The sequence below is a fragment of the Capricornis sumatraensis genome, chromosome 20, assembly GCF_032405125.1.
Source record: "Capricornis sumatraensis isolate serow.1 chromosome 20, serow.2, whole genome shotgun sequence".
Classification (NCBI taxonomy): domain Eukaryota; kingdom Metazoa; phylum Chordata; class Mammalia; order Artiodactyla; family Bovidae; genus Capricornis; species Capricornis sumatraensis.
In genome coordinates, this window is record NC_091088.1 from 42172551 (window position 1) to 42197483 (window position 24933).

At 38.3% G+C, this 24933-nt stretch overlaps 1 protein-coding gene across 2 annotated transcripts; it reads left to right on the top strand.

Annotated features, from left to right (window-relative positions):
* Positions 1–28: 28 nt before the first annotated feature.
* On the top strand, positions 29–24373 carry CYB5B (cytochrome b5 type B). Of its 2 annotated transcripts, XM_068991827.1 has the most exons (5): positions 29–219; positions 9053–9181; positions 9717–9746; positions 17833–17861; positions 20764–24373. In XM_068991827.1, the coding sequence occupies exons 1-5, from the start codon at positions 58–60 to the stop codon at positions 20852–20854; spliced, it is 441 nt and encodes a 146-aa protein (XP_068847928.1). In that variant the 5' UTR covers positions 29–57; the 3' UTR covers positions 20855–24373. The 2 variants fall into 2 exon arrangements, with proteins under 2 accessions (XP_068847928.1, XP_068847929.1); XM_068991828.1 differs by lacking the exon at positions 17833–17861.
* The last annotated feature ends 560 nt before the right edge of the window (positions 24374–24933 follow it).

Sequence of the window (24933 nt, forward strand, 5' to 3'; positions counted from 1 at the left end):
CAGGAAGTTGGTAGTGGAAACCGGAATAGCGGTGGAAAAGAGGTTATCTCAGGCCCAATGGCGACTGTGGTAGCAAGCGGCGGCGATGGAAAAGAGCAAGGAGTCGAGACTTCCGTCACCTATTACCGACTGGAGGAGGTGGCGAAGCGCAACTCCTCGAAGGACATATGGCTGGTGATCCACGGGCGAGTCTACGATGTCAGCCGCTTTCTTGACGAGGTGGGGCCCAGGAGGTGGACTGCGCTGAGGGGGGGCGGGCCCCGAAACGCTGGTAGGGCGTGTGGGAGGGAAGTGAGGCCTAGCGGAGGACGAGGAGGCGTACGAAAAGGGACCGCGACCCTTCGAGACGGAGTTTGGTGGGGTGGCGGGGGAACTTTAGGTCTGCGTGCATTTCTTCCGGCACTGAGTTCTGGTACCTTCGATAATATGCTTCTGTCACATGTTGAGCACTTACTGTTTGCTTGGCTAAACTTTTGAGTCACCGGTATCACCATTTTACAGAAAGGAAAACCGAGCCTCAGTTTCTCACCTAACAGCCTAGAGTCATTCGAACCTAGGTCTGAAAACGCCAAATCTCTATTCATTTTTTTTCACTGTGCCTTCTGAAGTAATACCACTGTTTGGTTTTAATTTTCTTGAGAAGAAGCTGAAATGTCTTCTCCCTTCCTACCATTATGCTGCCTTTCTTTTTCTTGTTTTGAGGAGACCTTGAGGCCAGAGGTTATGAGTTGATTTGGGGTTTATTATTTTTGGCTTCTGACTCAGACTCTGTTACCTCTTTTGTAAATCAAGCATGTGTGTTAGGTTTTACAAGTTCTCCTTGAGAATGGTGCAACTGATTTTTTTTTTTTAAGAAATACACTTAATTTAACTCTATTGAGGTGTAATTTACATACAATAAATCGTGCATGTTTAAAATGTACAGTTTGATGAGTTTTGACAAATATATTCATCCATGTATTCACAACTCCAGTTGAGAAAGAACATCTTCATTGCAGTAAAAATTTCCCTCGTGCTTTTTTGCAGTCATTCCTCTCAATCCCAATCCCTGAGGGTTTGGGATATTTTAAGTGTAAATGTGTTTGGTGATTTATTTTTGATGTGTATATTTTTATTTTGAGCAGTAGATAAATAATCTAATGGTTAATTTCTTGGGCATATTTGTATAATACAAACCTACTAACACTGAGAAAAAGTTTTATTTCTCTTAGTTCTCTTTATGAAATAAATATACTGGTAAAAATTTTGTTTCTATTAATTTGGGGCTTAGGACATAAAGCTCTACATCCTGATTCATAAATCTCTAAAAGAAATTTTTAAACCTGAAGTTCCCCCCAAACAGCATTGATTTTAATAAATCTTTCTAGTGGCCAAGAAGTTAACATCTTACCATTTAGTAACTTCTTGTATTTGTGGGGTTTATGGCAGTTAAACGCTTTTAAAAGTGCTTTCCTGTTATTTCAGCCTCAAAGTGACTAATTGAGAGTGAGTTGGGTAGTACTGATCCTTATTTTAGCAGGGATATAATAGGTTCAGAAAGATTTTTGTCAGGCAGCTGATTAGTGGCAGGATGTGTCTTAGATGAATTCCATGGTTTCTCTTGTCTACATAGCAGGACTTTGGAATTCTAGTCTTAGCTGTACTTTGGTGTATGCCTCATAAGTTTCCAGTGTGGCTTGTAGCACAGTAAAGCATAGTTCAAAATGGGTAGCCAGTATGGGGGGGTTTTGTGGTTTCATTTCCCCCCCAGTTTCTTCTTGATTGATTCAGAATAGATAGTGAACCTGGAAGGAACACTCAGTGCATGTAGTGGACATTAGTTTAATCTTGAACAGTTACTAGCTTGGTTTACCACGTGCTAATGGAGCCAGAGACATCATAGGTGTGCCAGCACGGCCTTTCAAGCTTGACTTGCAGATCTTTACCTGCAGTTCACCATTCTCACTTACCCTGTTCCAGAGTCTCTGTCCCTGTGTTCTTGTTCATTCCAAGTCAAGTGCTAAGGAGAAAAATGAAGCAGAGAAGAGGACTATGGATGTGTATGGAGTGACAGCATGAAGATGAAAGGTAGAAATTTTAGGTATGGTGGCCAGAAATGGCTTTATTAAGATTATGACTAAAGTAAAGGCCAGAGAGAAGTTAAGGGAGCTGGCCTTGTGGATATCAGCAGGAAGAGCTTGTTCAAAGCAAATTCAAAGGCCTTGAGGTGCGAGTATGTCCAGTGTGTTTGAGGAACAGTGAGGGAGGTTATATGGTGGCTGGAGAGTAGTAGATAAGGTCAGCATGATCAAGGTGAGGAGCAGGTCAAGTACAGTTTTGCTGGTTTTAGAAAGGATTTTGACTTTTGTTCTGAGATGGGTAAGCATAGTGGAGCAGAGGACCAGTAATATGTGACTTAATGGTTTACTATTCAAGCATCACTGACAGCACTGTTGAGAAGAGACTGAAGGAACACTCGAATCCAGTTAGGAGGCTGTGGCGGTAACTCGGGCTAGAGATAGTGGCTTAGGCTAGGGTGGTGGTAGTGGGGTAGTGAGAAGTGTCAGATTTTGGATGTACTGTGACGATAGAGCCAATAAATTTAATGATGCCTTTTTTTTTTTTAGTGATGCCTTGAATTTCAGAGTCAAGGGTGACTGAGGTTTTTGTCTCGCAGGTCTAGAGGAATTGGGTTGTTGTTAGATCAGACCAGGAAGAAACATCAATTTTCATCCTTTACTTTGCAGTCTGAGTTCACTTTGGGGCTCCTCCTTAGAAAAAGGTTCCTCATTTGAATATCTAGCATTTATAGATTGCTTTTTTTTGATTAATGAATATGGTTAAAGTGTTACTCTGGACTTTGAATGTGATAATTTAGGATTGATAATATAATTGAATTATCTTCTAACAGATTAATTTTGTAGTTTTCACTCAGTGGTATTGATTTAATTTATTGAAATCACAAATGAAAAACCAAACCATTGCAATCGTACACATCAGTATTTCTGTTACTTAGTGGTTTTGAAAAAAATCACGTAGAAATGGTTACAATATCTTATGCCATTGACTACAAAATATCGAAGTACATCTTAGCAAGGGTAAGTATGATTTTGTGAACTTCGTTTCAGTTTATATTCTTATTATTGTATCACAAGTGGGAAAAGTTGGGAAACCATTGTCTTATGTATAATTAACCATTTCTGACAACAGTAACCTAAAATAACCCATTGCGCTGTTTTAAAGCTTTCTATGTACTTTTGGGGTGAGTGGGTATACTGCTTTAGGATCTGCTTCGCAGATGGACTACTAGTCCACGGGGTCGCAAAGAGTCGGACACGACTGAGCGACTTCACTTTCACTTTCACAGATGGGATAGCATTTTATTCATTCAGCAAACGTTTGTTTAGTGCTCACTCTTCTCAAGTGCTGTGGTACTAGGTCCTGGTAGTATAAAAATAGACGTAGATCTGCCCTCCTGAAGCTACCCTTCTAAGGGAGACAAAGCAAAAACAGCCAAATGTTTCCTTCCTGGGAAGGAAACAGGCAAGAAGTTGAGAAAGTAAAATGGCCATGGTGGGGAAATCTACTTTAATAAGAGTGATCTGGAAAAGCTTCTGTGAAGATGACTTTTCGTTGATGAGAGGGAACTAGCTTTGGGAAGATGAAAGAAAAGAGCATTCCTACGGTATTTGCAAAGTCAAGCAAGAGTTTGGCATGTTGGTGCGACTGAAAGCAGCTGTGGCTTTAGTGTATCCAGTAAAGGTCAAGAATGGCCAAAGAACTTGGCAGGAGCCAGGAAAGGCAAGGCTGGGTAGGTGGTATGGATTTGTGAACCATACCATAAGTAAATGGAAAACCACTCATGTGTTTTAACATGGGGGTGACATTGAAGGAATTTATTTCAAATATATTATTTTTGCTGAGGTTTTGAGACTAGATTGAAGGGAAAAACAATACAGAAGGGAAGAAAGGAACTCTTTAAGTCTCAAGAATTTGAATCCTCCATCTTCCATGGAGTGCTGCAGTCCATGGGGTTCCAGAGTCGGACGTGACTGAGCGACTGAACTGACTGATAAACAGAAACAGAATCATAGTATTCCTTAATCAAATTATGTTGCTGCTGCTGCTGCTGCTAAGTTCCTTCAGTCGTGTCCGACTCTGTGCGACCCCATAGACGGCAGTCCGCCAGGCTCCCCCGTCCTTGGGATTCTCCAGGCAAGAACACTGGAATGGGTTGCCATTTCCTTCTCCAATGCATGAAAGTGAAAAGTGAAAGTGAAGTCGCTCAGTCGTGTCCTACTCTTAGCGACCCCATGGACTGCAGCCTACCAGGCTCCTCCATCCATGGGATTTTCCAGGCAAGAGTACTGGAGTGGCGTGCCAATGCCTTCTCCATAATCAAGTTATAGTGTCTATTAATTGATTCAGAATAGTAATAGTGTGTGTTAGGTGCTTATTATTCTAACAGCTTGCATATAATTTCTTTTTTAATCCACTTAATAGCTCATTTTAGAGATGAGAAAACTGAGGAGCAGAGAAATATCTTTTAAAAAGTCATAATGCTAAGTGGTACAAGCAGTCTGACCAGATAGCCTGTGCCCATGACATTAGGATTTGCCTCTGTTTTGTTTTGTTTTTTTTTTTCATGGCTATAGAATATAGAATTAGGTCTGTTTTACAGCCACCACCTTCCACATCTTAGATGTAATTTGGAAGGGTGGGAATGTGTTAGAGGGAAGTTAGAACTAGCACCTTTTTTCTGGAACCCAGGTAATTTTTTAATTTTTTGAGTAGGTCATATAGGTATACTGTGCAAAGCCTTCTTCCCATCTGCCCGCTTCCACTTCCTCCTAAAATTAACTGTTTGTGAATCTTTGCAGTTTTATTTTTGTGCCTGTAAGCAAAAGTGAATGTAGTTCCTCTGATTCTTTTTTTTTCCCCCTACTCATAAGGTAACAGATAACTTGCCTTTTTCACATAACTATATATCTCAAGAGTCTTTTCATATCCACATCTGGAACACTTTCTTATTATTCAAGAAATTGTTGAACTGATTCTGATTTATTCAAGCAGTCTCCTATTTATAAGCATTTGGGTTGTTAGTAATATTTTGCTGTGTAGATTTTTCCCCCATCTAAGTCAACACTGTTGAGATCTGATGTCCATACAGCAGAACGTAGAGATTTTGTATGTGGAGTTCCATGAGCTTTGACAAAGGTCTCACCTGTATAGTCCCCATCACCATCACTGTTGAGAACATTCCTACCATCTGTGTTCTTGTGCAACCAGTGATTGATTTCTCACGCTTTGTTCTGTGTCTGACATCTTTTACTTAACGTATCTGTGAGACTCATCTATATTTTTGCTATGTGTCAGCAGCGTGTTCCTGTTTAGTGCTTATTATTTCATTGTAACTGTACTAAAATTTAGCTGTTCACCTGTTGATTGACACTGGGTTGTTTCCTCCTTTTTTTTTTTTTTGGCTATTATGAATAAAGCTGCGTGTAGACACATTTTCATTCCTTTTGGGAAAATACCTACAAGTGAGATTGCTGTTTTTTTTTTTTTTTTCCTTTCTGACTGTACCACATGGCTTGTGGGGTCTTATTTCCCCAACCAGGGATCCCTTGGCAGTAAGAGCTGAGTCCTAACCATTGGATGCCAGGGATTTCCCATAGCTCATATTTTTTTGTTTTCTTTTGTTTTTGTTTTACATTTGAAGCAATTGGCAGACTTTTTCCCCAGAGTGGCCCCATCATTTTACAGTCACATCAGCAACGTGTCAGTCTTCCAGTTTCTCTACATCCTCACTGACACATGATGTATTGTCAGTGCTTTTAGTTTTAGCCATTCTGATAGATGTGTGCCGGTATATAATAATGGTTTTAACTTGCTTTTCCCTGATGACTAATGATTTTGAGCATCTTCAAGGGCTGATTGGCCTTGTGTGTGTCTTATAAAGTGTGTATTCAGTCTTGCTCATTTTTAATTCTATTGTTTTCTTATTACTGACTTGAAGGCAGTCTTTATATATTCTGGATGCAAGTCCTTTCAGAAATATGTATTGTGAATATTTTCTCACAGTCTGTATTTTGCCTTTTCATTTTCTTAGGTGTCTTTTGAAGAGAATTTTGTTGAGATGTATATATATATATATACATGCACACATATGTATATATATACACATTTGGTATATAAAACATTCTAATGACTGGATGTGGGCTGTGGGGTTAAAGAGTCTTGTTCAGTGTCCTACTTTACTGTAACTTTAGGGAAATGTGCTCTGTAAAGACCTTTTCCCATCTGTTCAAGGGAGATTATAGTGCCTACTCCACAGAGTTGTTGAGACAGTTAATTTAGGTAATTCATACAAAGACTTATTGTGGTACCTGATATAAAGAGCTCAGTAAGTGTTAGTGGCTGTTTTTATTAATAATTAAAAATTATGTTGTTTCCTACAGCATCTTTTGAGTGCATAGTAACTAGCACATGCCCTGAAGACATAAAGGTGAATTAGATGCTTTGGACTTGCCAGGAAGAGGAGATCTGTGCACAAGCAATTGTTGCGCGTGGTAGAGTAGTCTTGCCTTAGGAAAGACAGAATGTGGGCTCTGCTTGGTGCCACCCCCTGAGAGCTTCAGAATTTGACTAAGCACATTTCTTACTGTCTTTCTCCAAGGCTGGTCAAATGAAAGTGCAATTCAGTTGTTATCTAGCTTGTGGAATTAACAAATCTATAGAAAGTATGCCTTCTTTTCTCAAACAGGCCCACGTGGCTAGTCCTAGGGAAAGCTAGAAATAACATGAGGCAAAATTTAACCTTTAGCACTGCCCAGGTGAGCTGCCCTGATTGACACTTTGACTTTGGCTTGTGTATTTGTGCCGCATACATGCCAGAGAGGGAGAGAGGGCAGGTGGGAGAGGAGGAAGGCACCGTGAGCGCCCCTGAGATCTCACTGTATTCCAGGTTCTGTGCTATGTTCAGGAGTATGGCCATGAGTAAGACAGCCATGGTTCCTGTTCTTGGGGAGCTTCTAATCTAGTTCAGGAAGAAGACGTTAAATAAACAATTGGAGTTGTGATAAACACCATGAAGATGCCTAAGAAATTGTGCGAATCTGTAGCAGTAGGACCTAACATGGTGGGGAATAAGGGTATATCATCTGGTGGGGGTGTGGTATGTTTGGATCTGCAGACATGACATTTAGACCCTGAGCAGTTGGAACTGCCGAAGTTACACCCTTTCTGCCAGCCATCAAGTTAACCTCTCCTAGGTCACACCCCTGCCTTACTCGGTTCTTTCTCATCCAAATGCAAATACCTGTGGACCTGCACCATTTCCTGCTGTTCACCATCCAGATCTCTTATCTTTCTTTGAGTTGCCAGACTATTTTTTAGGAAGTAGTTTTTATCCTCTCCAAAACTTTAACCTCCATATCTTATTTTGATGATTAGTATTCTGCTAATCTGTTTGGCTAGCCTGGCCTAATTTTGCAGCTTCCATAATCTTAATGTTTCTAGATTTCATTTTCCAAGTCAGGTGGTCTTTAGCATATCCTATTGTTACATTTTTATTACATCACCATGGAATTTCCATTCACAGAGAATTTGTGTAATTTTTTTCCCAACAAGATTTTTATTCTGTAACTGTCATTCTTCACATTCTCTTTTCTGTCGATCTGTTCCTTATCCATTCCATAGAATTAGCAATCTAGAGGCATTATTTTCTGTTAGCAATTTGTCTTCTTTCTTTTCTGTATTAAAATATAAATTTTCTGTCCTCTTGTCAATAATACTTAGTACATGAACTTAATGAAAAGCTGAAAGATTTCCCCTGCTCCCTGCCATATATTTCGTGAATTTACTAAAACCCTTCACAGAAGAACATCATAAAGTTCCCTTTGTATCTGTAAAGTATTTCACTTGATTATTGCTGGACTGAAATAGAAATGAATCCATCACAGGCATTGTTTCATCAATTGAAAGTTTATGATCTTGACTGCCACATAGTTTATTTGAAATATTTGTAATGTTATTTAATTGCTTATACAATAAAAGCTAAGACAAGATCCATTAGTCTTAAAACATAAAGGCTGTCAAATTCAGAAGAATCTTTGCAGATTCATATGAGATTTAAAAGTAAAGCAGAAAAAAATGGGAAATGTGTACCACCTTATGTTAGGTCTACTTAATAAAAATGGAGAAATTTATGATTGTGTGATAGATTTGAATAGCACTGGTAACCAGTCTAGTTCACTAACCTCCAGACTCTTTTGGTCTTACTTGTTTTATTTTGCTATGATTCAGACAAAAGTAAATTTTTGGGTTACGTTAATTATAGGTATGTAAACCAAGCTTTGTATGTGTGTGTGGTAAAGTACACATAAAATTTGTCATTGTAACCATTTTTAACTGTACCATTAGGTGCCATTAATTGCACTCACAGTTTGTACAATCAACACTGCTATCTATTTCTAAAGCTTTTTCATTACCCCAGACAAACTTCATAACCGTTCAGTTCAGTTCAGTCCAGTCTCTGTCATGTCCGACTCTTTGCGACCCCATGATTCGCAGCCCGCCAGGCCTCCCTGTCCATCACCATCTCCCGGAGTTCATTCAAACTCATTAGGCAATAACTAATCTACTGAAACCTGTGGGCCTAGAGCCTGTGCTTCTCAGTAATTGGGGGCTCATCAGTTGTGGCGCGTGGACTTAGTTGCCCCGCAGCATGTGGAATCATCCCAGACCAGGAATACAATAATCGTCTTTCCTTGGCTTTCTTGACTTTGATATTTTTGGAGATCACAGGCAGATCATTTTGTAGAATGTCTCTCAGTTTGCGATTTTCCTAGGTTTCCTCATAATTAAACCCACAGTATGCATTTTTGTCCAGAAGACACGGGAATTATGTAGTGTTCTCCCCATTGTCCCTGTCACAGGGTATACAGTGCTGGTTCGTCCCATTGCTGCCATTTAAAGGAGAAAAACGGAAAGAGGAGGGCAGCGGGGGAGGAGCTTATATCAGTTAGCTTTTTAGAGAGCCCTTTCTTTAATAAATATCTTTTTCTTGTAGCATCCTGGTGGAGAAGAGGTTCTGATGGAACAAGCTGGAGGAGATGCAACTGAAAGCTTTGAAGATGTAGGCCACTCCTCAGACGCCAGAGAAATGCTCAAGCAGTACTACATTGGTGACGTGCACCCGGTAAGAACCAGCCGAGCTAGGTGTGCTTGTAGAGAGAGGAAGCTAGCAGCCACAGGTCGTGATGAGGGAATGAGTGACTAAAATGGAGATTCATTCAGCCCAGCCATCAGGCTAAATTTTCTCCAAAATCATCCAGCCTTACTGTGCTAAGCTGGAGCTTCTTGTTTGTAAATCAGCGCATAGAGTATCTCTGAAAAGGAACTGATTTTGGAAGTGGGTTTTTAGTTGATTAATTTCTTGGTAATGAGGTTAATATCATGATCTAAAATATAGTGCTTTGATTGTTCTTGCAGATTCTTTGCTAAAAGTGGTGACTGTGGGCCATGCCACTCTAACAAGGGACTGTGATGTGCTCAGAGTCAGGGGTGCAGCGGAGAGGCCGGGGGTAGTGGGCAGGACCTTTTTGCAAACCCTGACATGTCCTGGGGAACTGCTACCAGAAGGCAGGCTCATGTCCCAAAGTTAAAAATAAGTGCGTAATGAGAGTTTGTTTGGATGTGTCTTAAATTATTATAAATGTTTCCTCTTTAAACAGAATGACCTTAAACCTGGAGGTGGTAGCAAGGTAAGAAGTCCTCTATTGCTCTTGTGTGTTTCAAGTGTTTATATTTCTATTTACTCAAATGGAATTGCCTTTTTTTTTTTAAGTATTTTAACAGGAAATGTTTACTTTTCCCTTCAAGCAAAAATCCCTTTTTTTCAGGAATTTGCATCCAGTACCATCTCAGAAAAAAGTAGCGGAGTCTTGAACAATAGGAACATTTCGTTCAGGCCCCTATTCAGTTTTTTAAAAAATTGAAACTCTAAAGCTATGACTCGTGTTCTTACATTCAATAGTATAGGTGATAATTGCTTCTGTGTTGGAAAAAGAATTGGAAAGTTGATTTATTCTTGCAAGTCTTATAACAAGTTGTAGACTGGAATAATTGAGTAATTAACTAGAACAGGCCTTTCTGTCCCCATTACCCTGTTGTCTGGGCTCAAATAGGTCTACACACCCTTCCCATTCACTCAGTGATACCACAAAAGTAAAAGATTAAATATTTGAAAACTTTAATGTGCACTGCAAAATGTACCAGGAAGAAAATTTGAATGCCTTTTTGTTTCCCGCAAGCTGGATGCCTCACTTCCCTTATTCCCTCATTTCTCTTTCTGTTTTCCTTGACTCTTCTACTTTCTTAATTTAAAGACACAGCAGTTAGTTGTCATCAGAACTTCATGGAGGCAATGCTCTTTCCCCCTTCCTCCTTCTAGCTTCTCTTTCCGCATTGAGCTGGAATTCTGAGCCTGTGTGACAGCAAAGTTGGCCAAGACACACAGATTCTTTCAGCTCTAGAGGTTGCTTGACAGATTCTGCCACCTGTTCTCCCACCATCCAGTGTTTGTGTAAATTAACTCTTCCATCTTGTTGCACTCTGCTACTCTAAACTGTTGAATTGTTTATGAAGGGAATGTGAAGTGGTTCCTTAAAGGCTTTGCGAGCACTGGTAGTTTGTCTTCCCTCCTAACAAGTGTGCTATCCGTTCTTGAATCTTCACTTGTGTAATTAAGGTAAAATTTGAACTAAGCATGGCTTGTTTGGTATATTGAACATGTCCAGAAACCATTGCTCTCAGAGGTCAACATCTGATTTGAGGGATATGCCTGTTTGTACAGGAGATGTACCTTAATTCAGGAACCATAACCCACTTGTTCATAGCACGCTGAGAGCACTTTTTATATTAAAACAAACAAAATCTGTGTGTGGGGGGTGAGTTCCAGTGTCCGTAAGTCTTACAAATTGCTTCTTGTCGCCACTCTCTTCCTTGGTGGTGTAGTATGTCGTTAGGACCATTCTTAGGGATGGAGAGCAGTGTTCTTCCAGTTCTGCTCCTTGCACCGCCTGTATTGGAATCTCTTGGCATGTTTTCCAAAGTGCGTATTCCCTGGGCTTCCATTACTACTACTGATTCATGCTCTCTGCAGGTGGGAGTTTGCATTTAAAGTAACCCAGGTAGCCAAGCACCAGACATTTGGCTGAATGACATGCCCATCTTTTCATGTGAAAACTTTTAGGGAGCTTTTACTTCTCTTCTGTGGAAAGCACTGTCTGCCTTCTGTAGACCAAAAAAGTAACTAGAGATGTCTCAGATAAATTAAAACTGTTGAGCCTTGAACTTTTTATAAGAAATAAACCCTTTTAGCCGGTGAGATTTGATGAAATTTGGTAAGAATTTAGAAGTCTCCAAATGTAGTTTGGCCCCAGCCTGGCTTAAACTAAACAGTGATTAAGGGCAGTGTTTTCGAGGCTCTGTTTTCCTCATGTCTGCTGTACTCAAAGGACAGTCTCCTTTAAATAGAGAGTCTGATTATTGAGTGTTTCCAGTCACATTGCTGTACTTCAGGCAGACCAGCCAAGGGGCACCTTTAGGAAAATTTTCAAGACCACCTACATAGGTTGTCATAGAGCTTATATAGTCCAGCCTGATTTTAGTTCCAGAAAGAAATTCTTGAGCCTTCAGATTTATTTGTTACATAGGTTTTAAATAAGCCCTTCTGCATCTAGGCTGCAGCTCTCTCTTTTGTTAATTTTTTTTACATTTACCATGAAGAAATAAATGTCAAGTTCATTTCATTACTATGCTTTCGGTTAAGGTTTCAGAACCTCTGTAAAGAGGTTTCTTCCGCCTTATGGACTAAGTTTTCATTTCCCTTCTTCTTCCTTTATTTCTCTGCTTCTCTCTTCCCTCCACAACTCCTGAAACTACCCCCACACCCCTGCCAAAAAAAAAACACCTTTTTTTAAAACACCTAAAACATTCTATTCCCAAGTGCGAATCAGGAACTTTTCCCCAATTTTTTAGAAACTACTTTTCATACTACTTTTGCTTTGACACTAATGGTCACCATTGTTTCCTTATAATGCCTGAGGTTCAGGACCTTGAAGTGTTTGTTACAATACCAGAGCTTAAAAGCTTAGAGACTGCAGATGTTTTTCTTACCTGCTTCAGTTGAAGATAACTAGAATTAAAAACATTTTTATCTCTTAAATCTCTTCTCAGCTGAATTATTCCCCATGCTATCAGTCTTCTATTCACATTTGAGTTAACTTTTTTGTGGTCTGCTTTTGAGTTATGGAAACTCACCTTAGAAACTTTTCTGTGCCCATTTGCCTGTCTACTGTGCTGCAAGTAACCAAGATACATTTGTGGTCAGTGACGTCTCTTGATTACGCATTTAATTCTTGGTTAGAATCTTTATCAGTCAGTTCAGGAGATAAGGTAACATACAGATCCAACCTGACGAAAAAATGTGGTACTGTTTCATTCATTTATTCAGAAGGTATTTTCTAGTACCAGCTGCTTCACTAGTCAAGTCTTATTGTAGTGAATAGACCCAATAACTTGACCATTTTTCCATTTAAATTTTTTGAATGGGAAGTTTGTGGTGTACATGGTTAAAAATTCAAATAGTACAAAAAAGTGTACTATAAAAATGGTTCCCATCGCCAGCTCTGTCTCCCAGGTCCCCTTCTCCTGAGGTAGCCAGCTGCCATTTGCCCGTTTACTCTTCTGAAAAGATTCTGTGCATACATAAATGTAAATGGAAGGCAGATGGATTGACCAACAGACTAACTACCCCATCCTTTAAAAATCTCGCACATGATGTTCTGACCCTTGGTTCTTTCTACTAAAGCATTTTACCTTAGTGACTGTTCCCTATCAATTTATTAACATCTTTTTAAGCAAGTAAGGTTGTCTCTATAAAAGCTTAGCATGTTTCTTAAACTTCATTTTTCAACTTAAGAAATTTAACTTGAAATCTAGTCAGTTCCATCTATGTTAGAAGTAATTTGTAAATTACATTTAAAGGCCAAGTGCATTTTTCTCTCCCTGGTGTTACAGACTTTGTTTGTTATACAGAGTTTTCTATTATAGTTACATACAGGAACATACATAATGTTCCGTTTACCTTCTCTTTTATGAGAGGGAAACTAAAAAGAACGCATACTTCATAGTTTTGTGATGTAGTTGGTTGCATCATACTAAAAATTTCCTTCTAAGAATCGTTAAATATTCCTATCGTACCTACAACCCAATTTATTAATATTTGAAATGGATATGCCTTAGGATGAGTAGTGCTTGCTATTTACCAAAGAATTTTGTGTGATTCTTTCATTGTTGACTGTTTGTTTTTTTACCTAACATGCGTATTTTGTAACATAATCTTTTGAAATAAAGCACACTATAATGGCAAGGTCACTTTTGAAAGACAAAACACCCGTCTTGAGAAATCTCAAGGGTTAGTGTCTCTCCTTGTAATGTTTTATTTAGGAATGACGGGTAGTTTTGCAAAACAAGATGTCAGAAGGACAGGGGTAACATCTTTTTCAAATCAGCCCTCCAGTGTGGTGATAAGTAGAATAGTCTCTGAGTGTTTTAATTTTTTCCTTCCGTGTTATCTTCTATATCTTGTCACAGTGGGTGAGAAAGTCATGTAGAAATATGTCTCAGCAGGTGTTTTTCATGTTTGCATTTGCCTTTATGTACAGGGAACTATGTTTTGTATGACTGGGCTGACCAGCCATTTGTGCTTTACAAGACAGTAGTTGTTAAAACTGTATTCTCATCTAGAAAGAAATCTTAGTACATTGGAGCTTCATGAGAAGGCTGTCCTCAAGATCCACACCCCCACGGACCTGAATATATTGACATGTACTTTCAAAACTCAGACTTCCTAGATTGTACAATGAACCTAACGTTAGAATTCATATAGTGATAGCTAGTTTCTGGCCACATACAAACCAAACTATTCTAAATAAAAAGCTACAAAAACTACCAGGCCACCCAGATACTCCTTAAATTTGTTGAAGGTGTCCTGTGGCTTAAAATCCACTTCTTCCAATTTTAAATACTTGGAATCCTCTGCTGCTAAGTCGCTTCAGTCGTGTGCGACTCTGTGCGACCCCATAGACGGCAGCCCACCAGGCTCCGCTGTCCCTGGGATTCTCCATTTCCTTCTCCAATGTATGAAAGTGAAAAGTGAAAGTGAAGTCACTGAGTCGTGTCCAACTCTCAGCAACCCCATGGACTGCAGCCCACCAGGCTTCTCCATCCATGGAATTTTCCAGGCAAGAGTACTGGAGTGGGGTGCCATTGCCTTCTCTGTGGAATCCTCTAGGAATGCCAAATATTCAATTTAGGAATTAACACATAAGCTTCTTACATACCTTATGTTTCCCTTTTATTTAAATCTCTGAAAGTCTAAATATAAGCTATTTAGGCTTGAAGTATACGTATAATGCCATGTCTGTATATTTGAATGCCTCATAACCATAATTTTGACTCATTGCTTCCTGTGTTTATATTCTGGTGACAAAGTACACCATTCCTTAAGAATGTGTTCTATGTTTTTTTCCCTAAACAGGGTTCATAGTGAAATCACCACCCCCCCACCACTGATCCCTAAATCCTTCCCCATATGTTTGCCAGTTCTGAGATTTCTTTATCATTGTTTTAACCACGTGAAAGCATATCAGAAGAGTATCTGTGAGATAGAAGCATCTCTTTGTGGTTGTGCTTCTTCAGTCTTCCTGAACGTGGGAGCATGGTATTAACATCTCTCTGATCTTTAGAAGTCTGCTCTTGTAGGTTTTGCTACAATGCCCTGGGGTCAGAGAAATGTGTTGAGTTAATCGAATATGACTTTAGAATTCAGGTTCATCTGACAAGCTTTTCAATTCACAAGTAAGGAAACTGATTTAACATGGAGCCCAAAGATACCAGATGTAATTTCAGTTATAATCAGCATTAATAAAAAGGTTACTCAAAAATTATGAACTATTTCCTTTGTTTAGTATTTATATGTATGTGCATGTATTTATTTACACATTTATTTTATGAGGGAATTAAAGCCTTAGTGAATCTTGAACTTGAGGAACCACCTTGTTTAAACAGTTAATTTCTGTTAATTTTGAATTAAAGTTAAAGTAGACTTAGAATGATGTGGTTGTTTGGGAGTGTATTCCAGACTTGTTGAGGGAGAAAGAAGCATGGATGTTAATTACTTGAGAAAGCTTTTGGTAGAAGGTCTCTGGATTTGAACTGCTCTTTTGTAACTAAAATCATAGGGTATTATAGTTACTACTGTCTGTGCCAAAGATGGAGACCAGTGCCTTCTCCTGACCAATCTTGCATGTAAATTAACATGTGGGCAAGAACATAAGCAGCCAAGATATGCCTGAACACCCACAGGGGTAAATTAAAGTCAATCATAAACTGTAGGAATTTCACCTAAGCATCTGTTAGACTCAGCACAGAGCTCTGGAGTGGAAATGAGAACTATGCACAGTGAGAACAGAAAGGTAAACTCGAAGAAAGGTTCTCTGTTAATAGAACTTTTTTCTTTTTAATTTTGTTAAATTAAAAATAACTTTTTTGGCTTCTTTCCGAAGGTGGCTGAGGCACTTGGCTACCATGAGCAGTGCCTTAAACAACTCTTTCATTTATAGTTGATTAAAAGCAGAGTAACTGTACTTTGGCATTTATTTGGCTGTCAGTATTCTAAAGAGGATTTGCCGCTTTCTGTCCTCTTTCCTCCAGTGTTAGGGTGGTCGTTCTTTTTGCCTTCAGGGAAAGCTTGATCTTAAAACGGGTTGAGGTACTTGGTTAAAAGGAGGAATCAGCAGTAGGAAGGAAGGATGGAAACCATATATATTTAAATTTTAAAAAATTGCTTGTTAGGAACTATTACCATTTCAGTATATTATGGTCTCGATATGTCTCCTCTCTTCCCCTGCTCTTTCTTCTCTGGCTTGCTTACTGCATTGTCTGAGGTTCACTCAAGTTAGCACACACCCAGTGCCGGTGGTTGTAAAAGAAGCTAAAAACTTCTAGAGATAGTCCTTTATATGAACTAATGGCTTTTAATGTTTTTATTGATTGGTTAAGCAAAGTGATACATATATTATTCATGATGCTCTCATGTAAGCCTTTCAGATTACCTTCTTTTTAAAAAAAATGCTAATTCTACATTTTTTGTTTTATAAATCATTGGTATATTTGTGGATAATGAAAGCATAAAAGACCGTGGACATTTTATTCGTAGAATTCAATCATTTTTTGGTTACTGTAGTGGAATATTGTGAAAGGCAGTGTAATAAATGAGATGCAGACACAACCGTCAGTACACTCCCACCTTTCAAGTCTGCAAAACATTTGCTGTGTTTCTCAAAGATTGACAGTAACTTGTTTTAACTAGCCTGACTCATTCTGCTCAAGGAGAAATGTCCCAGATTGTTATCATCGGGATCTGAAAGAAATGTAATAGTAAAGTAATAAATTTATCTAAAACTTATTAGAGGTTTTACTTGGCTGTAGGTGAAGTTCTTTCAGGTTTGATGCATGGTCTCATTTGAATTACAGTGTTGTGGATATAGGAAGCTAAAACTCACCTCATGGTCTGCTCTAAAGTATCTAGGCCAGTATGTATGTAGGGTTGTTGGAATTCTTGGAGATCACTGAGAACTGTAATTATGTGTTCATACCCTGGCATACTGCTGACTATTGGCAGAGATGATCTTTTGGGCAGCAGTAACCTATGCTAATGAGTTACTGTCCTCTGGTGGTAAGTTAGCATGCTTTTTTTGTACTCTACAACTAATTAATGAAATCCATAAGTTCATTTGATATTTATATAAATTGAATTTAAAATTTTGGTATCAGCTTTATTAAGATGTAATTCACATTTCATCTAATTCACCTATTTGAGTACAGGTCAAGGGTATTTAGTATATTTAGAGTTGTTCAACCATAATCACAAATCGATTTTTTAACATTTTCATCACTCTAAAAAGAAACCCGATAACCTTCAGCAGTCATTTTCCATGTCCCTCCAGATCCTCCTCTCCTGCCCTAGGAAACCACTGATCTACTTTCTTGCCTCTTGGTTGCCTGTTCTGAACATTTCATGTAAATGGACTTATGTAATACATGGTCTTTTTGTCTGGTTTTGTCAAGTAACATTTTCAGGGTTCATCTGTGTTGTCACTGATGTATCAGTACCTCTTGATTAGTTGCTGCCACTTTTTTTTTTTTTTTAATTTATTTTGGTATTTTAACTCTAACCCCATTTTTCCTGTTTTTGGTGTGAAATAAGCCCTAAGATCTCTAATCTTAATTACTATGATTTCAGAGAATAAACCAGTTTGCTTCTCTAAGTCACAGAGCAGTTATCTGCATGCTTTTGAGCATTTCCCAGTTGATCTCTATGTTACAAGAGAGGAGTTTTTATTTTTTAAATATGTTTTCAGGAAATGTAATTTTAACTACTGCCAGTGGCAAGCCCAGCTAAACTAGGCATATCATTTGTCTGCAAATTAGTTCATTATTGTAATATAGTTTGTATCAGTGGCATTTTTTTTTCCAATAAATAGAGTTTCAGTCATTTATGTATGCTTTCATAGTGGTGCTTTACTAGAGAATGCCAGTATATTATCAGAAAAAGAATTGCCCATCTTCCCACTACATATGGATACTTGCAAACATCAAATTACATGAAAGATGAAGTTGTTATTTAGTTGCATAGTTTACATGAATATTCATGAGAAGTTTTATATACTCTGTGTTAATCTTTTTTTGTTTTGTTTGTTTTTAAACATGCGTCTTTTTCAGGAACCTCCAAAAAGCAATACGTGCAAAAGGTTGGTATTCCCTTAATAGACTTTCTTATGCTCCAACATACTATGTGGCAAAGAGGTTCCTTCCATAAATATACATATGTACATAACTTCAGAGTATAGTTTGACAGCTCATTCTTTTTTTTGGTCAAAATTATTACAAGTCAGTTATCTCTTAGCTTTAGCAAAATTAATTTTTCCCGTTTCAGTCATCTTGAATAATCTCAAAAAAGTTCTTGCCTTGAGTAATTCTTAAATCTTGTTGTGACATAAATCAGTCATATGTGGTAAGAGGCAAGAGTGCATGTACAGGTATTACTCCTAAGTCAGACCCACAGTCTCTGCAGCTCAGCCCAGCTATGCAGTTTCCACTAAAAACTTATTCTCTTTTAATCCTCACAACACACCTACAATATGGGTGCTATTATTGCATTTTACAAAAGAAAACAATTGTGTATTGCAGTCATATTCAGGAGTTTGAGTTTTCTCAAAGGTTTACCTAGTAACATCCCTTGCAGTAATGTTGCTAATACAGTAGTGGTAGCCCTGAAGAGTATGCATTTGTCATCCCTTAAATAGTGTCTCTACTTGAGATAATTGTAGAATCCTTGGCTTATAAAAATTTACAGAGATTATATAGAGCTGTTCTGAGATCTCACTTAAGGCATTTCATAGAAAGAGAAATTGTCTTCCCCCACCCCGCCCCTATAAAAGTACCATGTCTTTTTTGTTTGATATGATAGAATATTTTTAGAAAGTGGAAATTAAACTGTTAGTAAATTCAGCTGATTTATACTCAGCCCAAAGTCCCATAAAGAATTTGAAAATACAGGCCATAAACTTGTTGTAGACTTTTACAACACTTAAAATTGGTTAAGAATTATTGTGTAGAATACATAAAGAATTTTTACAAATCAGTTAAAAAATAACTTTGTAGAATATGAGAAAAAGATTTAAGCACCTTACAGAAGAGGAAGCACAAATATGAGCATATTAAAAAAAAAGATTTGATTTCATTTGTCATCAGAGAGATGTAAATTAAAATCAGAGTATATTTCACACCTATTGGCCAAAATTAAAAATTCTAAAAATAGGAGGAGTTGTTTAGGAAGTGAATTACCAATATTCTTAGGCCCTGTTAGGATCTTGAGGAAATGCAAATGGGTACAATCACTGTGGAAAACAGTTTATGCATTATCAAGTAAACTTTATAATATAGTAACTTTTGATCCAGCGATTCCATTTCTAGGGATATATATATATGTATATATACACTCAAGAAAAATGTGTATATTTATATACTAGTGAACACATTACAGGAATGCTCATAGCAACATTATTCAAGATATTAAAATATTGGAAACAACCCAAATAACCATTCATTAGTAAAATGAATGAATTCGTTCTGGGATATTCACACAGTGGAATACTAAAAACCAATAAAAATAGCAGTCACAGCTACAGGCAATAACCTGGATAAATCTGAATGAACAGAGTTCTGTCTTATAGGCAAGAGGTTGTTGTTGAGCCTGATTCTCCTTTGCTGCTGTATGGATGCATTTCCTCTACTTCTGTTCTCAGCAGTCATAAAGTTACAGAGGGTTGTCTGAGGATTGATGGTTGACCATTCTTAGGCTTTTGCACTGAAGGCTTTATCTTCTGTGTTTTGTCAAGGGTCCTGTTTTTGATCTCTTTTGCCTCTTGGGCTACCCTGGAAGGTACCTAAATCATTACTCTTTTGGGGAGATTACTTTTATGTTTCCCTGTGCCATATAGCTGGTGTACATATTGACCAACTTGCTTGTGTCTTTAAGCAAAGCTCCCTGGCTGACATTCTAAACTTGTCCAAAACAGCTTTCTGCCATACTTTAATGTACAAAGTACTTGGCATGTTCAGGCAAAAAGAATCATTTTTATTATTAAACTGCAGCTGGTTTTTGTGGACTTCAAAGCCTTTTAATACTAAGACTGCATATGTCTTAAGTGGAGGGGCAGCCAGGTTATTTGGATTAGAACTAGCAGTGTTAATTAAGTTCTAATAGAGAAGAACGATTTTTTTTTTTCTTTTTTTGACTGTGCCATGTGACTTGCAAGATCTTAGTTCCCCAACCAGTGATTGAACCCAGGGGCCACCGCAGTGAAAGTGAGTCATCTTAACCACTGGGCCACCAGGGAATTCTCTCTATTTTGAGGAGAATAATGACTGTCTTTAAACTGAGGAAGGTTTCTTTGTAGGACTTCTTAAGCCAGCTACCATTTCCCTGATGTTATTAGCGCTGTCAGTATGTTCTATGTGTGTTAGTGTGTGTTTCCTTATTAGTGTCCAAACGAGGATAGGAATGAAGCTGTTTGACCAACTTCCCTTAGTGATTTTGGGTGCAGGGCTTGTGTTTTCTATGTGTAAAATGAGAATAATAATAGTACTCATTTCAAATATTTAAAAATATATTTGGGGCAGATATAATATCATCAGCAATTGTATTAGATATCATTGGTTCTACACTGATAATTATATACATAAAATGGTGGCCTTTTCCTGTTTAAGGATGTTAATTGTGGAATATGTGAAAAGGCTTGAAGAAAAATTTAAACGATCTGTAATCCCATAACCCAGAAATAACCATTTATGTCTTTGTGAAAACACGTACTGAGGGGTGTGTGTGTGTGTGTGTGTGTGTGTGTATTATCTTTTTTTGGTATCATGCTATATGTTCCATTTTTAGTCCTTTTAAAATTATTGTTGGAATTTTCACTTTATTTAAAATCTTTTTTTAATTTCTCCAAATCAAAATTCTTTGATTTGGAGAATATTAAATGTGAAAGTATTTAAATACTTTAGTATTAAAATGTGAATGTTGAATTGATAGGGAACGTTTGGTATGAAATGTTCACGATTTTATTGCTTTTTTCCCCCTTGAACATCTAGCTACTGGTCGTATTGGATCTTCCCCATCGTGGGTGCTATTCTCTTAGGTTTTCTGTATCGTTACTACATGGCGGAGAGCAAGTCCTCCTGAGGAGACCTTGTTGAAGTCTGGAAAGCATTTCCACTTGGGAGCAAGAACTAGAGACTTATTTGGAGCCTGCAGCGGTGCCCTCTTCTCGAGTCCTGCCATTTGTATTCTTACCCCTTGGAACCCACATGGTTGGCCAGACATCCACCTCAGCTCCATGGCCATGTCCAGGTCATTTCTCAGAGCCTTACTCTTAAAGCATCTGCTCTTTTTTCTGTATCCTTGCCTTTGTTTCCTCTCTTTACTCTTTTCCATGAGCGCCTTTATGTTTCAGAACTGCCTTCTGTGATTACAGTCCACATGTCACTGTGGCATTCCCTTTGGTAAAATTGCCTGCTTTCCAGTGCTTTGAACGCACGTTAGACATATTTAACAGCGTGTCACATTCTGGTTTTGAAGCTTTTCTTTTTCCCTTTTTCTTTTAAGTAAATGTTCCTATTTTTTAAATTATGACTTAATTTTATTATTTATCATAAGAGGTTTTAATTCATAGCATCAGGTTGCACATCTGTGACTTAAAACACAACTGCAGAATTATTGTGTTCCTTGTTTGTATTTGTTAAAACTGGCGAAGTGTAGCAAGGAGCCCTTGCCACCCTCTAAGGCATCAGATGGTGGTGCTGGGCAGAACTCTGCTTCCCTTTTGTTCATTGGGAGTGGAGAGAAAACAGGGAGAGGGAGAGATGAATTAGGATGATAGAGTGAATTCAGAGTAATCTTTGTTTTGAAAAATATTGAAAAACACTAAGGGCAAGAGTTCAGAAGAAGCGCTAAAATTTTCATCCTTTATTTTTATTTGGCACCAGTTCCTAACCATCTTTTTTCTTCTTTTAAAGTTACCACCTTTTATTGGTAAAATGCAAGTAAGTATATCTTTAGAGCTTTACAGTTTTGTAAAGGATTTTGCTGTTTTTTTAATCAATTGGCAATTTTTTATTCCCCATTTTATAGAAGTAAGAGACTCCAGATTGATCAGAGGTGCAGTATTTGACCTTCTGTTTGCCCCGGTAAAGTAGCTCGCATGGCAAAGCGGCATTTGGAAGCAGGAGAGTGGGACAGGAGCGTTTTCCGCTTCATCTGCTTTTTACCTCCATGGCTCCAATGTGTGGTTTTGCTGTTTTTCCATTGAGGGGGGAGAAAAACTGGTGGTTACTTTTTTTTCCCCTGGGTAGCTGTTTCCGTGAGGAGTCGGTTGTTATTCAGAATTATGTTGCTGTTTCTCCTCAGTTCAGGCGTTTCTCCAGTGTGTTTGGCTGCTCTGTTCCTCTCTGGAAGCACCTGAGGAGGCCGTCACTGGCAGTTTCTGCTGACAGCTGTGGGGACTCTTCCTCCCTGTCCCTTGAGGGTGGCCACTCTGCTCTGAGCCTCTGTCACGCACAGCAGGGAACCGCGTGGCTCAGGGAGGACCGCGGCCACTGCTCAGCATCTCCTCCCCTCTTCCTGCTTGCCAGAGACTTGACAGGACAGGAAGCTACACAGCAGCCCAGTGTCTGCCCCTGCAAACTGCTTAAGAAAAAGTTCACCCCAGGTCTTGTATCCTGTGATTTAGCAGTTGAGTGAATTCAGAATTCATAAAAATAACATTAACCTGGTAACTGTGCACTTGGTTATGACATTATGGAGTAATCTTAGGGGATTTCTGGCCAGCTTTTATATGTCAGGGATGTGGGTTTAACTTTAAAATTTTTATCTTTAGATAATATTTTGTATGCATTATAAGATGCCACTTTAAGACAATTAACTGAAAGAAAAATCTTTGATGATTATGTAACAGAGGTGGTGTGACTTGATTACTCCTCAATTTGAAGGCAAAAAAGGGTTGCCTTGAATAAGGATTGATATTTAATTGCTGTAATCATTTAAGTCACCTGATGACATGGGCCCACACTGGGGTAGAAATGAAGAACAAAGAAGTATTGAGGAGCTGGAAAAGGGAACATTCAAGCTAAAACTAAGCCAGAAGATAACTTGGATCAATTAAAAATGTGTTGGCAGTCCCCAAAATTGAATGGAAAACATCTGGCTTAGAAGAAATGTTAAAGAATATTCTTCAGTAAAATTTGTGTTTTTTGGTATTTTTTAAGGTAAAGACCACTGCAAAAGGTATGTTTTTCTGTTTCATATTGGTTGTCGTTTCCTGTTTACATCTGGACTTGTTTTTATTCAGAGCCAGAGGAAAAGATTTTCAGACTTTGTCTCAGCCAGCCATGAAATCCATCCAATACCCAGGGCTCTCTTTTGATCTGCTAATGTGATGTCACTTTATGTTATAAAAACCACTTTTGGGTCCACTTATTATTATTCTGCTGCCTACATAAACAGCCAGGTGAAAGGTAGAGCTTGTGTGAGAGCTTACAGACGTTTTTTTCTAAACAATAAAGTAATACAGTATATTAGCCAAATCTATCAAAAAGGACTTTTGTTTTAAGACATAGATGGGAATTCTTGAAACAGCCTCGACATTGATGGGTTGTGAAAAACCCTTCTGCAGAGCCAGTGGAGCCAGTCCCTGTTGTCCCGAGCCTCCTGGGGTGTTTCTGGTTGTTTATTCCCAAGGAAGATTTAACTGCCAGCGCCCACCATACTGTCAGCATAATGGCTGGAGATCACAGGAGAGGAGATGAGGGGAAATTAGTGCCCCCAAATAAGGATGTTAGTGCCGGGTCCCAAGATTTCCTGCCTCTGTCTCTCAGGAGTTGGTTTTGGTTTCCAAATGACTTACATTTTGTAAAGACAGGAAAGTGGTGGGGACAAAGTTTATACTGTGTTTAGTTCTCATGTGACCACTTAAGCTGCAACAAAAATCCATTGGAACCTATCATTTGACCCTGTAAAGTTCTTTCAGCAATTGTCATAAATGCACATGTTGTGAAATAAGAACATTGTGTGTTTACACTCACTCAGTTCCCATGTGGAGCAATGAAAAATGCTTTTCAGGCCAGATATATCATTACTTAGAGAGTATCTCATTTTTAAAATCTCAAGTGATACCCCTCTGATTAAATTCCATTTGAGAAACACAGAACAGTAATGTTGGTTACTTCCTTCCCCAGGAGAAATGGATTCACATGTCTTGTGTCAACAAAGACTGCTTTTTTTTCTTCTTTCTTTCAACCATCTTGTTCTTTTGCCAAATATCATGAAACTAATGAGGAGTTTAGTCCCATCTGGCGGCTGTGCTCTGAGAGAGCTGGGTTTGTAATTTGTTGGGGGTGATCTCAGAGGGGAGGTTCCAAGAAGCAGAGAGGTATTTTTTAGATTACCTACTCCACACCTAGCTTCTCACTCATGAACTTGAGGGGCCAATTTGCACCTGCACCTATATTCTCCGTTTGCTTTTTAAGCAAAGCACAATGATTTCATTTTCTTTCTTTTGATTTTACCCTCCACTCTGAGCAAGTAATATTAACATTCCTTTTGTGTATTCAATAAATGGAGTTTGTTTACCTATTTTATTTCAGCATATTTTGAACAAAGATCTTTGTCTGCTGGAATGTGCACACAGTGAATGTTTGTTTAGAACTACACACAATAAAGATACTGTTTTCCATTTCTTGCCCTGACTACAGTTATTTTGTTTTGTTTTTTTAATTTCTTTTTTTAGGAGAAATTTTGGTTCTGTAGTTCTCAGGTGTTCTGGAAGAAAAGAATTGGAGAGCATAAAAGCCACCTGCATCTGTGCTAATAGTGGGTTAGGTGTAACTGGAGAGAGTTCTGCGGTTCTCCAGGATTCTTGCTCCTGTTGCTCTTTCCTTGATGTGTGCTGCTTGTTTGATAATCACGAGAGGCACAAACCAAGACTTTTGCTGTATTAACAGATATGATATGGCAATGAGGTAGACAGGTTTTCACTGAAACCATCAGATAAAGAGAAGCCAGTTCAAGGTAATAATATTTGTTATCTATAATGCCAGTCTTCAAATGGTTGTTTTTCTTGGAAATAGCTAAACTGTTGGGAGAAATTAAGCATTGAGATCAAAGTTCTAGTGACTGTTAATAAAACAAGGTAAATAAGCCATTTTTACAATTACCTTCTAAAACACACTGATAGCCTTCTAACATTACCAGTGAGACATCGTTCT